Here is a 16,394-nt window from a genome sequence, read left to right as displayed (position 1 = left end):
CAGGGAGTTGCCCTGGGAGTCCTCAACAGTGACTCCGGACTCCATGCAGTCTCAATGCATCAAATCAAACATGGGCAAGGAAACATCCTGCTGATAACCACCTACCAAACCCCACCCACCCTAACTGATGAATCAGTACACTTTCATGATGATCACAAATTGGAAAAAGCACTGAGGGTGGCAAGGGCACAGAATGAACCAAATATCCATCACCAAGTGTGGTTCGATAGCTCCACCACTAACTACGCTGGCCGAGCCCTAAAGGACATAGCTGTTGGACTGAGTCTGTAGCAGGTGGTGAGCGAACCAAGAGGGGGAAACTCTTGGCCTAGTCCTCACCAATTTACCTGTCGAAAATGCATCTGTCCATGATAGTATTGGTAGGAGTGACCACCGCAGTCCTTGTAGAGATGAAGTCCTGTCTTCACACTGAGGACACCCTCCATTGTGTTGTGTGGCGCTACCACTGTGCAGCATGAATTGATTTTGAACAGATCCAGCAACCCAAAACTGAGTATCCATGAGCAGCAGAATTGTATTCACCACAATCTGTCACCTAATGGCCTGGCATATCCCCCACTCTACCATTACAATCAAAATTAGGGAATCAACTTCGATTCAAAGAGGAGTGCAGGAGGGCATGCCGGAAGCAGCACCAGGCATACTTAAAAATGAAGTATCAACCTGGTGAATCTACAATACACGGCTACTTGCGTACCAAATAGCAGCAGCAACATGCGATGGACAGAGCACTGTTGATCCCACAACCAATGGATCAGGCCTAAGCTCTGCAGCCCTGCCATATCCAGTCGTGAATAGTAGGGGACAACTAGACAACAGGGGTAGGCAGCCCCACAAATATCCCCATTCTCAATGATGAGAGGGCCCAGCACATCAGTGAAAAAGTTAAGGCTGAAGCATTAACAACAATCTTCTGCCAGAAGTGCCAAGTGGTCTATTTTGGCTTCCTCTCGAAGTCCCCAGCATCACAGATGCCAGACTTGAGCCAATTTTATCCAGTCCATGCGACAGCAAGAAATGCTAAAGATACTGGACACTGCAAAGGCCCTGACAATATTCCGGCAATAGTATTGAAGATTTGTGCTCCAGAACTTGCTGCACCCCTAGTCAAGCTGTTCTAGTACAGCTACAACACTGGCATCTACCCAGCTATGTGGAAAATTGCCCAGGTACACAAAAAGCAGGACAAATCCAACCCGGTCAATTACTGCACCATCAGTCTATTCTCAATCATCAGCAAAGTGATGGAAGGTGTTGTTGACAGTGCTATCAGGTAGCACTTACTCAGCAATAAACTGGTCACTTACACTGAGTTTGTGTTCCGCCAGGGCCACCCAGCTCCTGACCTCATTGCAGCCTTGTTCAGAACAAGGACAAAAGAGTAGAACTCCAGAGGTGAGGCAAGATTGACTGCCCTTGATTTCAAGGGAGCAGCAGGCCCCAATAAATCCTGGAGTAACTGAAGTCAATGGGAATCAGGGGGAAAACTCTCCACGTGGTTGGAATCACATCCAGCATATAGTGGTTGCTTTACGTCAATCATCTCAGTCCTGGGACTTTGCTGTAGGAGTTCCTCAGGGTAATGTTCTGGGCCCAATCATCTTCAGTTGCTTCACCAATGATCTTCCCTCCATCATAAGGTCGGAAGTGGGGATGTTTGCTGATGATTGCACAACGTTCAGCACCATTAGCAACTCCTCAAATACTGAAGCTGTCCATACCCATATGCAGCAAGACCTGGACAATATTCAGACTTGGGCTGATAAGTGGCTCATAATATTCGTGCCACACAAGTGTCAGGCAATGACCATCTGCAACAACAGAGACTCCAGCCATCTCCCCTTAATATTCAATGGGTATTACCATCGCTGAATCCCCCACCCTCAACATTTTGGGAGTTATCACTGGTCAGAAACTGAATTGGACCAGCTATATAAATATTGTGACAACGAAAGTAGTCAGAAGCTGAGAATTCTGTGCAGGGTAAAAAAAGAATGCTTATTTTATGCCATTAAGGTGAGATTATGGATATTTTTCTTCTGTGAATCTACGTGCACCAAGTAAGATTGCCCAAATTCATTTTTACTTGGAGCTCCAGTCAGCAGAGACGAAGGATTTTTATCCCATTGGCCTGTACTAAATCCAAATCTAGATTCAGAAATTCACTGTCTTGCCCACATCTGTACAACTGAAAATAAATCCACCACAACAGTTTCATGCGGAAATAAAAAATAATAATACCTATGTTCTGCTTCAAGAGAACTGGAAAGATAATCTTTTTCTGGGCCACAGAAGGAAAGACTATGCTGATGACCATTTGCATTCCCATTTTTCTTCGTTTCTGGAATATTATCTACACAGCCCTATTGAAAGAAACAATTAAAACAAAGAAATAAATGTTTGAACAGTACAGGTAGAAAATGGATAGCACTATTTATGCAACACTTCTAAAAATGTGTTGTTACAATTCCAACTTATATTCCAGATTACTGAAGGATGAAAAAAAACATGATTTTAAAGGAGTACTGGCAAGCATATAATGGGGATAAGTCAGCAATTATCTAAACAGTACACACAAAAGGTCCCCACAAATGAATCAGACTGTAACGTGAATGCAAACAATGATTCATACCCAAATGAAACAGGATTTTATTTGACAGCATAATAGGGAAATGTGTTTTAATAATATTCTCTTCTGTCAAAACGCTGTTCAATTTGTAGCAGAACAACTTGTCGTGAGAGCAGGGTTATACAAACAGCAGCTGTAAATCTGTGACAGATAATTCTCAAAGGAGCTGGGTTGCTGAATTCTTGAGCAAAATCATCAATGGCAACCGCTTCAGTATTAATAACCCTGCAGAAAGTCATCAGCAAAAAGACTAGCTTCAGCAATGAGATCCTCAAAAATAATTGACTTTTGACCAAGTTATTGGCCCACATTTTGATGTGGTAATGATGGTGAAACTGGCACTGACAGCAGTTTCTAGAGTTTGCACCTGTGCAGGATAATGCAGATTTCCAGAAGCTGCTATCTGTTATTCAATGCTTCTCCAGAATGTGCACTGTTGAGACACCTCCCACATCAACCCCAGAATGTAATTCCCAAGCTATGAATTGGGAGAACTTCTACTTTTACGCATTTAGTCTTGCAGTAAAAAAACCTTTTTAATGACATGCTAATTGATAATTATTACTAAACACCATTACTGGCCTTGAAAAGCTAATTTTATGTTTACATAATGTAAAATTTATCCCATTACAATAAAGAAAATTCAAAATTTTAAAAATATTTCTTAAAAATGTCTTCTTTATTTTAGCCTCTATTTTAATTCAATCCCAATCTTAATCATTTACTTTATCTAAATTTAAGTAAAAAAAAGTGAAGGGATTGAGCGCTTTTAACTTTAATACAAAATCAAGATACAGCAGAATCTGGAAATCTGAAACAAAAACAGAAAATGCTAGAAATAATCAGATCCGGCAGCAACTGTGGAGAGAAAGAGTTAACGTTTTACATCAATGAATCTTCAAAGCTTTTACCTTCCTGGTTTTCTGCCTGTAAGAATATTTTTGATGTGATTGGCTGCTTATCCTGCTTGCAGCTGGACACCTGGAAATCCCTTGGACTTGGTGCAAGATTTAAAAAGACACTCAGGAAAGCAGAAATCCAGGCCATACTAATGGTTAGATCTTTGTGGGTAGCTTTCTTCAAGGGCAGCGGTGAGACCATCACTTGACCGCTGACCCAACATTTAGCCCACTGAAACATTTTTCATACTTTTTAATAAACCAAAAGGAACAATGGATGATTAAAGGTGAGTTCTTAATTAGAAATCAATTTGCACTACCTAAAATCTATGTCAAACTTTTAACATCTGTTCAAGTTGCATTCTAAAATAGATATCATAAAACAGCAAAACTGTTGGGAATAGGTTCCATATTAAATCAGGAAAATGTGGCACTACTATCACAAATCTGTACTGTTCAAGATACTCTGAACATTGCTAATAAACTAAAGAATGGAACACTCATATGACAAATAAGCAGACTATAAAAACCATGTAAAATTGATTAATCTTTTGTACATATTCTCTGAAATGCATTTTGAGTTGCCGAGTGGGTATTTTTTATTTGTATGGTTGGGGAAGCAGTTATAGTTTGATGTTGAAGTTAACAATCCATTCAACAGCTTCAGATAACGTAGTGTGAATGGTTTTCTCAGGAATGGATTTCTTAGGACAGAAGTTCAGTATTTGGGCAGTGGTTCATCAGCAAGTGTTTGTTCCTCAGCCAACCACAGAAATGTACAAAAGGGATAGAAAAAGACCATCCATACATAGTGATAAATGGCTCATCCTATGACTCCTCAAAGATTCTCCACCATTTATACAGCTCAAGGAATGTAATGAAATATTCACTAAGATGAAGGCAAAATACTGCAGATGCTGGCAATCTGAAACAAAAACAAAAAAATTCTAGAAATACTCAATAGGTCTGAGAGCAACTGTGGAGAGAAAGACAGAGTTAACGTTTCGAGTCTGTATGACTCTGAAGAGTCATACAGACTCAAAATGTTTACTCTGTCTTTTTCTCCATAGATGCTGTCAGGCCTGCTTGAGTTTTTCCAGCATTTTTGTTTTTATATGAAATATTCACTATTTTCCTGGATGGGTGCAGCCACAATACTGAAGCAACTCAACACCATCCAAGGCAGAGCTGTTCATTCGAATGGTGTCCCTGCCACTGGACTAATTATCCATATCTGCGGTATCTACATTCTAAACGATGCACTGCATCAACACACCTCAACTGCACTGCAACAACTCAAGATTATTACCACCAAAAAAGCAACAATACTTGCGAACATCACCTCAGAATCCAACAACATCCAGATTTGAACACAGTACTGTGCCTTCATCATCTGGGTCATTATACTGAAATCCCCTGAGATTATCTACTATCCTTACTGGCAGGCACACACAAGTGAAGCAAAAATTATGTGGCGATGTCGTGATCGAATCTGTCATTTTCATCTAAGTTTCTATCAGGAATTCACACTGGTATCTTTGCTTTCCCAAACAAGAGTCTGAGAAGTAAAATGAAAACACCAGTTTGGTCAGGCAACACAAGGATAAACGAGAAAAAATGCACAAACTTCCAGGTGTCCTGGAGGCAGTACCTGCTACATACTGCAACTTGACTTACAGCCCCCATAATCACCTTTTTTGGTAACTGGGTTATTTCAGACTATGTTTTCCAATTAGCAGCACAAAAGCACATTAACAAAAAAAATTGCATAGTTTTCAAAATCAAGCAGTTTTACCTCCTTCCCATAATGCCAGCAATACACGGCAGCAGGATTCCAAAAGGTCTAAGAAGGTATAGCTTGCACCTAACTGTACAATGCCACTAACTTCCAACAGGAAATATTTTATTTTCTTAATGCGGCTCGTTTGTAACTAACCAAACCACATTACGTAAGTGAATGCTTGCAGAGGAAAATGTATGGAATATTTAATTTGAAACGTAGATCAATTATTTCACTAACTTCTAATTTGTCGAACTCTGTGTGTTCTGAGATTTCATCATTCCGGTCATCTTTCAGTGCCTTCAGAAACTCACTCTTCTTGTCTGTCTTTGCCCGAGTCAGTTTCATTAGACGACTTGTGCTGATCTCTATTGGAGGGGTGATACTTGAAGGAGTCTGAAAAAAATGGAAGTGTGTTTAGAAAATATCTAAATCGAGTGTTAGCATGTCCAAAATTAAAAATTTTCAGAGGTATAATACCATAGCTACAAAGTATTTTCAACTAATTTCTTGAATGTCCAAATCAAGCTCCGGGTTTCAGAGCTCAAGCAGCTGCTGGAGTCGCTGTGGCACATCCGCGAGGCTGAGAGCCATGTGGATAGCACATTCAGAGAGGTGGTCAAACTGTGGCTTAGGAGCCTGGAGGCAGAAAGGGAATGGGTGACAGCCAGGCAGTCCAAGAGAACTAGGCAGGAAGCGCAGAAGTCCCCTGGAGTTCCCCTCACCAATGGGTTTTCTGTTTTGGATACTGGTGAGGGCGTCGGTTTCTCGGAAGAGTGCTGTCAGACCCAAGTTTGTGGCACCACAGGCAGCTCTGCTATACAGGAGGGGACGAAGAACAGGGGGAGTGCAGTTGGGATAAGAGGATTCGTTATCATAGTCCACGTTGGTACCAATGACTGTTAGGAAAGGGGATGAGGTCCTGAAAGCAGATTTCAGGGAACTAGGAAGGAGATTGAAAAGCGGTAACCTCAGGATTACTCCCAGTCCCACGTGCAAGTGAATATAGAAATAGGAGAATAGAGCAACTAAACACGTGGCTGGAAAGCTGGGGTAGGAGAGTGGGTGTCAGATTTCTGAGGCATTGGGAGGAAGGTGAGATCTGTACAAGACAGTCTACACCTGAACAGGACTGGGATGAATATCCTTGCAGGGAGATTTGCTAGTGCTGGGGCGGGGTGGGGTGGGGGGGGCTAAACTCGATTGGCAGGTGCTGGGAACCGAGGGGCAAATTCAGAGCAAGGAACAGGAGATGGGGAATCAGTGAGTGACTCTGAAAGACAGAAGAAGCACAAAAGGTAAAAAGTGTACAGCACAGGAATCTGGCAGTGTTAAAACGTATATGTGTAAATGCAACGAGTATAGCAAACAAAGCCAATGAGCTGAGGGCACAGATAGATACATGGCAGCATGATATCGTTGCTAAAACGGAAACTTGAATGAAAAGGGCGGGGGGGGGGGTGGAAATGGCAGCTCAACATCACTGGATATAGAGTTTTCAGGCAGGATAAAAAAGGCAATGGTGCAGCATTTTTGGTTAAAGAAACAACGACAATTGTGGTGTGGGGGGTGGGGATGATATACTAAATGAAGCAACAAATGAGGCCATTTGGGTTTAGCTCAGAAATAAAAAAGGGGCAGCCACACTGCTAGAAGTGTACTATAGACCCCAAAATGATGGTAGGGAGTTAGAAGAACAAATATGTAGGCAAATTTCTGAGTGCAAAATCAATAGGGCAGTAATAATTGGAGACTTCAACTACCCTAATATCAACCGGGATACAAACAGTATAAAAGGACACAGGGGGCACAAAATTCTTGAACTGTATTTAAGAGAACTTTTTCAGCCAGCATGTAACAAGACCAAAGACCAACGACCAATGAGAGAGGGCGCAATTCTAGATTTAATCTTAGGAAATGAAACTGGGCAATTGAAGTAGCAGCAGTGGGGTGCCATTTTGGAAATAGTGACCATAATTCAGTTAGATTTAGCATCATTATGGAAAAGGACAAAGATAGAACAGGAGTAAAAGACAAATATTATAAAGCTGAGAGGTGAACTGGTGAAAGTGGGCTCAATACACCTACTGGAAGAGAAAAGAGTGTCAAATAAATGGGAGGCATTCAAAAGCGAGATTCTACAGACACAGTATAGGCATGTCCCCACAAAGATAAAGGGTGGAACTACCAAATTTAGAGCCTCCTGGTTATCCAAAATCATACAAGGCAAGATAAAGCAGAAAGAGAGTGCTTATGACAATCACAAAAAGCTTAATACTGTAGAAAGCCTTGAGGAGTATAGAAAGTATAGGGGTGAAGTAAAAGAGGAAATTTGGAAAGCAAGAGGGCTTACAAAAAATACTGGCAGATAAAATCAAAGAAAATCCAAAGATGTTTTTACCAGTACATTGAGAAAGAGGATAACTATGGAAAAGGTAGGGCTTATCAGAGATGTACATGGTAACTTGTGTGTTGATGCTGAAGATGTGGGCAGGGTTCTCAATGAATACTTTGTCTGTCTTCACTAACTAGAATGTCTGCATCATCTCTCTCCTAAAGGAGTGCAAAATATTAGATACATGAAGCATAATGAGTGTGGAAGTACTGGAGGGACTGGCACCCCTGAAGGTGGCTAAATCAACAGGACTGGATGGATTATATCCCAGTTTGCTAAAGAAAGCGAAGGAAGAATAGTGGTTGCTCAGAGGATCAGTTTCCAATCCTCACAGATACAGGTGAGGTACCAGAGGATTGGAGGTCTGTAAATGTTGTACCAATACTTAAAAAGGGTATGAGGGATAGGCCAGAAAATTATAGGCCAGCCAGTCTGACTTTGGTGGTGGGCAAATTATTGGAATCAATTCTGGGACACAGGATAAACGGTCACTTGGAAAAGCACAGATTGATCAGGGCTGGTCAGCCTGGTTTTGTTAGGGGAAGATGGTGTCTGACTAATTTTTTGAGGAAGCAACAAGGAGGATTGATGATGGTAGTGCAGTGGATGTTGTTTACAAGGATCTTAGTAAAGCATTTGACAAGGTCCCACATGGCAGACTGGTCAGAAAAGTGAGAGCCCATGGGCTATAGGGGAAGTTGGCAACTTGGATCCAAAATTGGCTCAGTGACAGGAAACAAATGGTAAAGGTCAATAGACATTTTTGCAAGTGGAAAGAAGTTTCCAGTGGCTATCCACAGGGCTCAGTGTTGAGGCCCTTGCTGTTTGTTGGATACATTAATGATTTGAACTTAAATATGGGAGACATCGGGAAATTTGCAGATGATACAAAAATTGGCTGTGTAGTTGATAGCCAAGAGGATAGTTGTTGTTTCCAGAATTATATCAATGGTTTGGTTGAGTAGATGGAAAAGTGGCAAGATGGAATTCAATCCGGCAAAGTGTGAGGCAGCGCATTTGGGGAGGGCAAATAAAGCAATGAATGGGAGGATATTGAGAGGGATGGAGGAAATGAGACACCTTGGACTGCATGTCCACTGATCCCTGAAGGTGGCAGGATCGGTGGATAAGGTGGTAAAGAAAGCATATAAGAATGCTTTCCTTTATTGGACACGATATTGAAGCAGGCATGTAATGCTCGAACTGTATAAAATGGTTAGTCCACCAGCTGGAATTTTGTGTACAGTTCTGGTCACCACATTACAGGAAGAACATAATTGCTCTGGAGAGTGTACAGAGGAGACTTACAAGAATGTTGTCAGCGCTTGAAAATTGTTCTCCTTAGAAAAGAGTAGGCTGAGGGGTGACCTAATTGAGGTGTACAAAATTATGAGAGTAGAAAGGGAAGACCTGGTTCCCCTAGCTGAGGGGTCAATTACCAGGGGGGCATAGATTTAAGGTGATTGGTAGAAGGATTAAAGGGCACATGAGGAAAAACTTATTCACCTAAAGCATGGTGGGTGCCTGGAATTCACTGCCTAAATTGATGGTTGAGGCTCAACTAATTTAAAAAGTACCTGGACATGCACCTGAAATGCTGCAACCTGCAAGGCTACAGACCAGGTGCTGGAAAGTGGCATTAAGTAGCTTCTTTTTTTCTCTTTTTATGGCCGGCACAGACACATTTGGTTAAATGGCCTCTTTCTGCACCGCAACTTTTTTATGGTTCTAAGCGGCACATTTAATTTTGGGCCTATAAAGACACCTTACAAGCTTTACAACTGAAATAGGTCATTTTTAATCAATTAATAATTTATAAAGAGTTCCTTGAATAAAACAAAATTAGAGGACTTACACAAGAACCATTCCTGCTCTGCCATTTTTGTTAGGCATGGCCACTCTTCATCTTTTTAATCTCAATTCCTGCCTTTTGTCCATAAGTCTTAATATTATTCCTGCTCAGATGGACTGCTTCTTTTTAAATATTCCAATTGACTTTGCATCAATAGCTTTCTGGGGTTGTGTACTTCACAATTTCACATTTATTTATCTGAAGATGCTTTTCAACTTACTGAAATATTGTGGTGTATAAAAAGCAGGAAATAAAGTAGTTTTCAGGGTGACAGCGTTGGGGTGGAAGAAAAAAGGAGTCGCGTTCACAAGATGCGTTTTCAGGAAAGAAGTGGCAATGTACAATTGCTTAGAAATGGTCAGCAAAAACGAGCAAAAAAAAAAAAGGGGTATAGCTATCTGCAGCATGCAGGTGGAGTGGGGCCATTCTTTGGGAGAGTTTGATGACAAAGATCTTAAAGTTAAGACACGGGCACAGCAAACCAAGGCAACTTGGGGAGGGCAGAGGTGATCTGAGAAGTGACACAGGACATGCCCTGGATTACCTCAAGTTTGTAAAGATGTTTTAGGCCATTGTGAACTGGAGAAATTAATCACTCAAATGAAAAAGATATAGATTAGGTTTTGAGCAGCAGTGCAGAGGTCAGAACATAAGCAAATGAAGTACCAGTTGTGGAAGAATATAATGTTAGCAACCAAATAGGGGAAAGCTTATGAATTAAATGGTGATGTTCCACATTTGATTTGGTTTGGCCTATCATGACAATCAGCTGGGCAAGTGAAATAGTTTTAGATAACAGACAGCCAGTGTTAATATTAAGCATTTTCAAATGAGTTCCAGCTTGGTCATATGAACAAGAAAACATGTTCTCTACTTTGGTGTTATCAATGTTCTTCAATTTATTGTCCTTCCATTCCAACTTCAATGGACTATCTTACTTCATTCTATTTCCCATTTGGTAATTTTTGGAAAAAGAACTTGAATCTGTGTAGTGACTTTCACATCTTCAAAAATCCCAAAGTGCTTCACAAGCAATGAAACATAACTACTTTTATAATGTAAGCAAATATGGCAATGAAATGCACAACAAGGTTCACAAACAGAAATGAGATAAATTACTAGATAATTAGTTTTGGGGGTGTTGGCTGAAGGATAAATATTGGCTACCACATTAGGAGAAATTCCCTGCTTATCCTTGAATAGTGCCATGGAGTCCATGTCCATTTTTTTGTATATATCCTCAACAGGCTGTTCTACTGCACCCCATTGTCTATGTCGGACCATTTAAAGTGGCACAATAAGGTTTTGCATATCAAAACATGTACACAGCAGCAGGAGAGTTGTAAGATGCAAGTCTGATCCTTCACTCAGTTTCTGTTCTAAGCAATGGGAAAGCATTCAACCTTGTGCTGCTCTCTCACAAATCCTAGCAGGAAGCTAAAGATAAAGATTCTGCAATACTTGCAGAAGTCAGATAACAGCTTAGAATTCTGTTCTTCTGGCCACAAGGAGGCATCAGAGAGAAAATTAGGAACGAAAGAACTACAGTCAAAAACACTTAGTATGATTTTTGTACATTCCTGATGTAAATGCAGCAGCACATTACTATAAACTTGTCATACCTTTGCAAATTTCTAAAATAACAATGGGCATACAATATGACAGATGACGACAATAATTTACCATATTAATATATCAAATCAGCCAAATTAACAACCTGAACTAAAATTAACCTACACAAAAATTGCATTCATGCCACTCATTTGTAAAAGTATTGTTTGCCCCAAGTTGGTTATTATTTCCATAAAGTAATAAAGCAGAAAACTATAGTTGTATATTCTACATATTTCCCCTGACCCCTATTCAAGACCGCTGCTTTATGCAGTTAGAACATCTAAAAGCACTTTGTTCAGGTAGATTTTTATTTTTCAAACACGTTGCCAGTTGACAGTTGACTTTTATTTTAGAGAATCCTGCGTATGTTATCGATATGGACTTCGAGCAGGCATTTGGTAAGGTTATGCACAAGAGGTTGGCAAATATTAAGAGTGCGGTTGGTACAGGTTGGTAGCTGGTTAGGAAGTAGGAGACAGTCAGGGTAATGGGTTAAAGCTCTGATTGGGGAAACGTGACAATTACCAAGGGATCTGCACTGGTCTCAGTTTTCACTGCGTGTATTAATGACTTAAGTGAAGAAAAGAGCATTGTATTTCCAAATATGCAAATGACAAAGTCAGGAAGCATAGCAGACTGTGTGGATGCAAGCAGGAGCTACAAAGGGATACAGACAGACTTAAGTAAATGGGCAAAACATATGGCAGGTGGTGCTCAATATAGGGAAGTGTGAGCTTATCCACTTGAGATCATAAAAATCGCAATTCTCTTAATGACGTCAGACTAAAAGCTGTGGAGGATAGAAGGGACTTAAAGTTCCATATACATAAATCAGATTCAAAAGGTAATCAAAAAGATGACTGGAATGTTGTCTATACTCAGCAGGTCTGACAGCAGCTGTGGAGAGAGAAATAACCTGCTGAGAACTTCCAGCACTTGTTTTTATTTAAGATTTCCAGCATCTGCAGTATTTTGCTTTTACATAAAAGACAGCATTCCAGTAAAGAGTTGGAACCTAAAAACAAATAAGCAATGCTTAAGTTATACATAGCCTTGGCCAGACTGCATTTGGTCTGGTGCACTGTTCTAGGCACCAACGCTAAAGGAAACTATCTTGCCCTTGGAAGGGGTAGAGCATAGATTCATCAGAATCATACCAGAGCTTAAAAACATTATGGGGACATGTTGCATAAATTTGGCTTGCATTCCCTTGAGATTAGATATTTGAGGGATGATCTAATCAAGGTATTTAAAATGAATAGGGTAGATACAAAGAATCTATTTCCACTGATTTTAACCCCCTGGCGGAGGAATTGAGGAACAAGAGGCCATCATCTTCAAATTTGTGCTAGCCCATTTAAGAGTAAAATCAGGAAACACAGCTTCACACAAAAGGTAATGGAAATCTGCAACTCACTACAATGTTGCGTCGATTGAAATGTTCAAGGCTGATATACAGAGGGTATTAAGAGATACATACAAACAAGGAGGAGTAAGCCATTCAGCCCCTCATGCCTGCTCCACCATTTAATAAGATCATGACTGACTTAACAGTCACCTCAAATTTGCATCCCGCTTACCCCTGATAGCCCTCACCCACTTGGCTTCCACCCCTGCCCGCCCGTCCGTCCGTCCCCACCCCATCTTCCAATCCCAACCCCAGCCGTGTATTCACTATACCCCCTGACCTTCCCCTCTCTGATGCTGAACGTTCAGTGCTCAGCAAAGGACTTAGTTTCATACCCTTACGCCCTCACCTCAATGAATTTCGGGCTCGGCACGATGCTGAACTCTTCTTCCGCCGTCTTCGTCTCCGGGCTCACTTCTTTGGGCAGGAGTCCTCTCCCAGTTCAATGGATCCTTTTACCCATCTCCAATATTCTCCCTCCACCTGGAACCCTCCCTCTGGATTCTTGCCTTCTCTTGATCTTTTCATTGAGAACTGTCGGCGCGACATTAGTCGTCTCAATTTCTCTGCTCCTCTCACCCATTCTAACCTGTCTCTCTCTGAACTTACTGCACTCCATTCTCTCAGGTCCAATCCTGACATTGTCATCAAACCCGCTGACAAGGGTGGTGCTGTTGTTGTCTGGCGCACTGACCTCTACCTCGCGGAGGCTGACCGTCAACTCGCAGACACTTCCTCCTACCTCTCCCTGGACCATGACCCCACCACTGAACATCAAGCCATTGTTTCCAGGACTGTCACTGACCTCATCTCCTCTGGGGATCTTCCTCCCACAGCTTCCAACCTGATAGTCGCCCAACCTCGGACGGCCCGCTTCTATCTCCTACCCAAAATCCACAAACAGAACTGCCCCAGTAGACCGATCATCTCAGCTTGCTCCTGCCCCACAGAACTCATTTCTCGTTATCTTGACTCCCTTCTCTCTCCCCTTGTCCAGTCCCTTCCCACCTACATCCTTGATTCCTCTGACACCTTACGTCACATCAACAATTTCCAGTTCCCTGGCCCCAACCGCTTCCTCTTCACCATGGACGTCCAATCCCTCTACACCTCCATCCCCCACCAGGATGGTCTGAGGGCCCTTAGCTTCTTCCTCGAACAGAGGCCCGAACAATCCCCATCCACCACTACTCTCCTCCATCTGGCTGAACTTGTTCTCACACTGAACAATTTCTCCTTCAACTCCTCTCACTTCCTCCAAATAAAAGGTGTGGCTATGGGTACCCGCATGGGCCCCAGCTATGCCTGTCTCTTTATGGGGTATGTGGAACATTCCTTGTTGCAGTCCTACTCCGGCCCCCTTCCACAACTCTTTCTCCGGTACATCGATGATTACTTCGGTGCTGCTTCATGCTCTCGTCAGGACTTGGAAAAATTTATTAATTTTGCTTCCAATCGCCACCCCTCCATCATTTTCACGTGGTCCATCTCTGACACTTCCTTTCCTTGACCTCTCTGTCTCAATCTCTGGTGATAGACTGTCCACCAATATCCATTACAAACCCACCGACTCCCACAGCTACCTCGACTACAGCTCCTCACACCCCACTTGCTGTAAGGACTCCATCCCATTCTCTCAGTTCCTTTGCCTCCGTCGCATCTGTTCCGATGATGCTACATTCAAAAACAGTTCCTCTGACATGTCCTCCTTCTTCCTTAACCAAGGTTTTCCACCCATGGTCGTTGACCATGTCCGGCCCATCTCCCGCGCATCCGCCCTCACGCCTTCTCCTCCCTCCCAGAAACATGATAGGGTCCCCCTTGTCCTCACTTATCACCCCACCAGCCTCCGCATTCAAAGGATCATCCTCTGCCATTTCCAGCATGATGACATCACCAAACACATCTTCCCTTCACCCCCCCTGTCGGCATTCCGTAGGGTTCGCTCCCTCCGGGACACCCTGGTCCACTCCTCCATCACCCCCTACTCCTCAAACCCCTCCTATGGCACCACCCCATGCCCACGCAAAAGATGCAACACCTGCCCCTTCACTTCCTCTCTCCTCACCGTCCAAGGGCCCAAACACTCCCTTCAAGTGAAGCAGCATTTCACTTGCATTTCCCCCAACTTAGTCTACTGCATTCGTTGCTCCCAATGTGGTCTCCTCTACATTGGAGAGACCAAACGTAAACTGGGCGACCGCTTTGCAGAACACCTGCGGTCTGTCTGCACAAATGACTCAAACCTCCCTGTCGCTTGCCATTTTAACACTCCACCCTGCTCTCTTGCTCACACGTCTGTCCTTGGCTTGCTGCATTGTTCCAGTGAAGCCCAACGCAAACTGGAGGAACAACACCTCATCTTCCGACTAGGCACTTTACAGCCTTCCGGACTGAATACTGAATTCAACAACTTTAGGTCTTGAGCTCCCTCCCCCATCCTCACCCCCTTTCTGTTTCCCCCTTCCTTTTTTTTTTCCAATAAATTATATAGATTTTTCTTTTCCCACCTATCTCCATTATTTTTAAATATTTTAAAATATTTTATGCTCTCCCCACCCCCACTAGAGCTATACCTTGAGTGCCCTACCATCCATTCTTAATTAGCACATTCGTTTAGATAATATCACCAACTTTAACACCTATGTGTTCTTTTGTTCTATTGTTGTTGACATCTTTTGATGATCTGCTTCTATCACTGCTTGTTTGTCCCTACAACCACACCAACCCCCTCCACTTCTCTCTCTCTCTCCGCGCCCCCCCCCCCACACACCTTAAACCAGCTTATATTTCAACTCTTTCTTGGACTCGAACTCAAGTTCTGTCGAAGGGTCATGAGGACTCGAAATGTCAACTCTTTTCTTCTCCGCCGATGCTGCCAGACCTGCTGAGTTTTTCTAGGTAATTCTGTTTTTGTTAAGAATTTATTCTCCTCTGCCTTAAAAATATTCAGACTCTACTTCTACTTCCTTTTCAGGAAGAGAGTTCCAAAGACTCACGACCGTAAGAGAAAAAGATTTTGCCTCATCTCCGTTTTAAATGGGTGACCCCCTTATTTTTAAACAGTGACCCCTAGTTCCAGATTCTCCCACAAGAGGAAATGACCTCTCCACATCCACCCTGTCAAGACCCCTCAGGGTCTTATATGTTCCAACTGAGTTGCCTCTTATTTTCTAAACTTTAGTCGATACAAGCCTAGCTTATCCAACCTTTCATCATAAGACAACCCACCCATTCGAGGTATTAGTCTGGTAAACCTTCTCTGAACTGCTTCCAACACATTTCTATCCTTCCTTAATAAGGTGACCAATACTGTACACAGTACTCCAGGCGAGGTCTCGCTAGTGCTCTGCTAAAGCATAATCTCCCTATTTTTGTATTCAATTCTTCTCTCAATAAATTATAACATTCTATTAGCTTTCCTAACTACTTGCTGTACCTGCATATTAGCCTTTTGCGAGTCATGTGCTAAGACACCCAGATCCCTCTACATTTCAGAGCTCTGCAATCTCTCACCATTTAGATAATATGTCTCTTTTATTCTTCTTGCCAAAATGGACATTTTCACATTTTCCCACATTATACTTCATTTGCCAGATCTTTGTCAACTCACTTAGCCTATATATTTTTGTAGCCTTCATTTGTTCTCTTGACAATTTACTCTCCTACCTATCTCTGTCTCATCAGCAAATTTGGCAACCATCCCAGCCATCCCTTCTTCTAAGTCATTTATATAAACTGTAAACAGTTGGGGTCCCAGCACTGATCCCTGTGGCATATAGAACAACAGCATGTA

General features: G+C 42.3%; 1 protein-coding gene across 4 annotated transcripts in view; it reads right to left on the bottom strand.

Moving 5' to 3' along the window:
- The window catches only part of gpbp1l1 (GC-rich promoter binding protein 1-like 1), an 80,111-nt gene that overhangs the window by 9,360 nt on the left and 54,357 nt on the right, over positions 1-16,394 (bottom strand). For all 4 annotated transcript variants that reach the window (XM_041208539.1, XM_041208542.1, XM_041208541.1 and 1 more), the window contains exons 9-10: positions 5,570-5,725; positions 2,263-2,384 (exon numbers count right to left, since the gene is read on the bottom strand). In XM_041208539.1, the coding sequence (XP_041064473.1) occupies positions 2,263-2,384; positions 5,570-5,725 (278 nt within the window). The remainder of the gene's footprint in view (positions 1-2,262; positions 2,385-5,569; positions 5,726-16,394) is intronic.

Source organism: Carcharodon carcharias, chromosome 16 (assembly GCF_017639515.1).
Source record: "Carcharodon carcharias isolate sCarCar2 chromosome 16, sCarCar2.pri, whole genome shotgun sequence".
NCBI classification, from domain to species: domain Eukaryota; kingdom Metazoa; phylum Chordata; class Chondrichthyes; order Lamniformes; family Lamnidae; genus Carcharodon; species Carcharodon carcharias.
The sequence above is the reverse complement of the archived record's forward strand: the minus strand, read 5'-3'. Positions and strand labels throughout refer to the sequence as shown.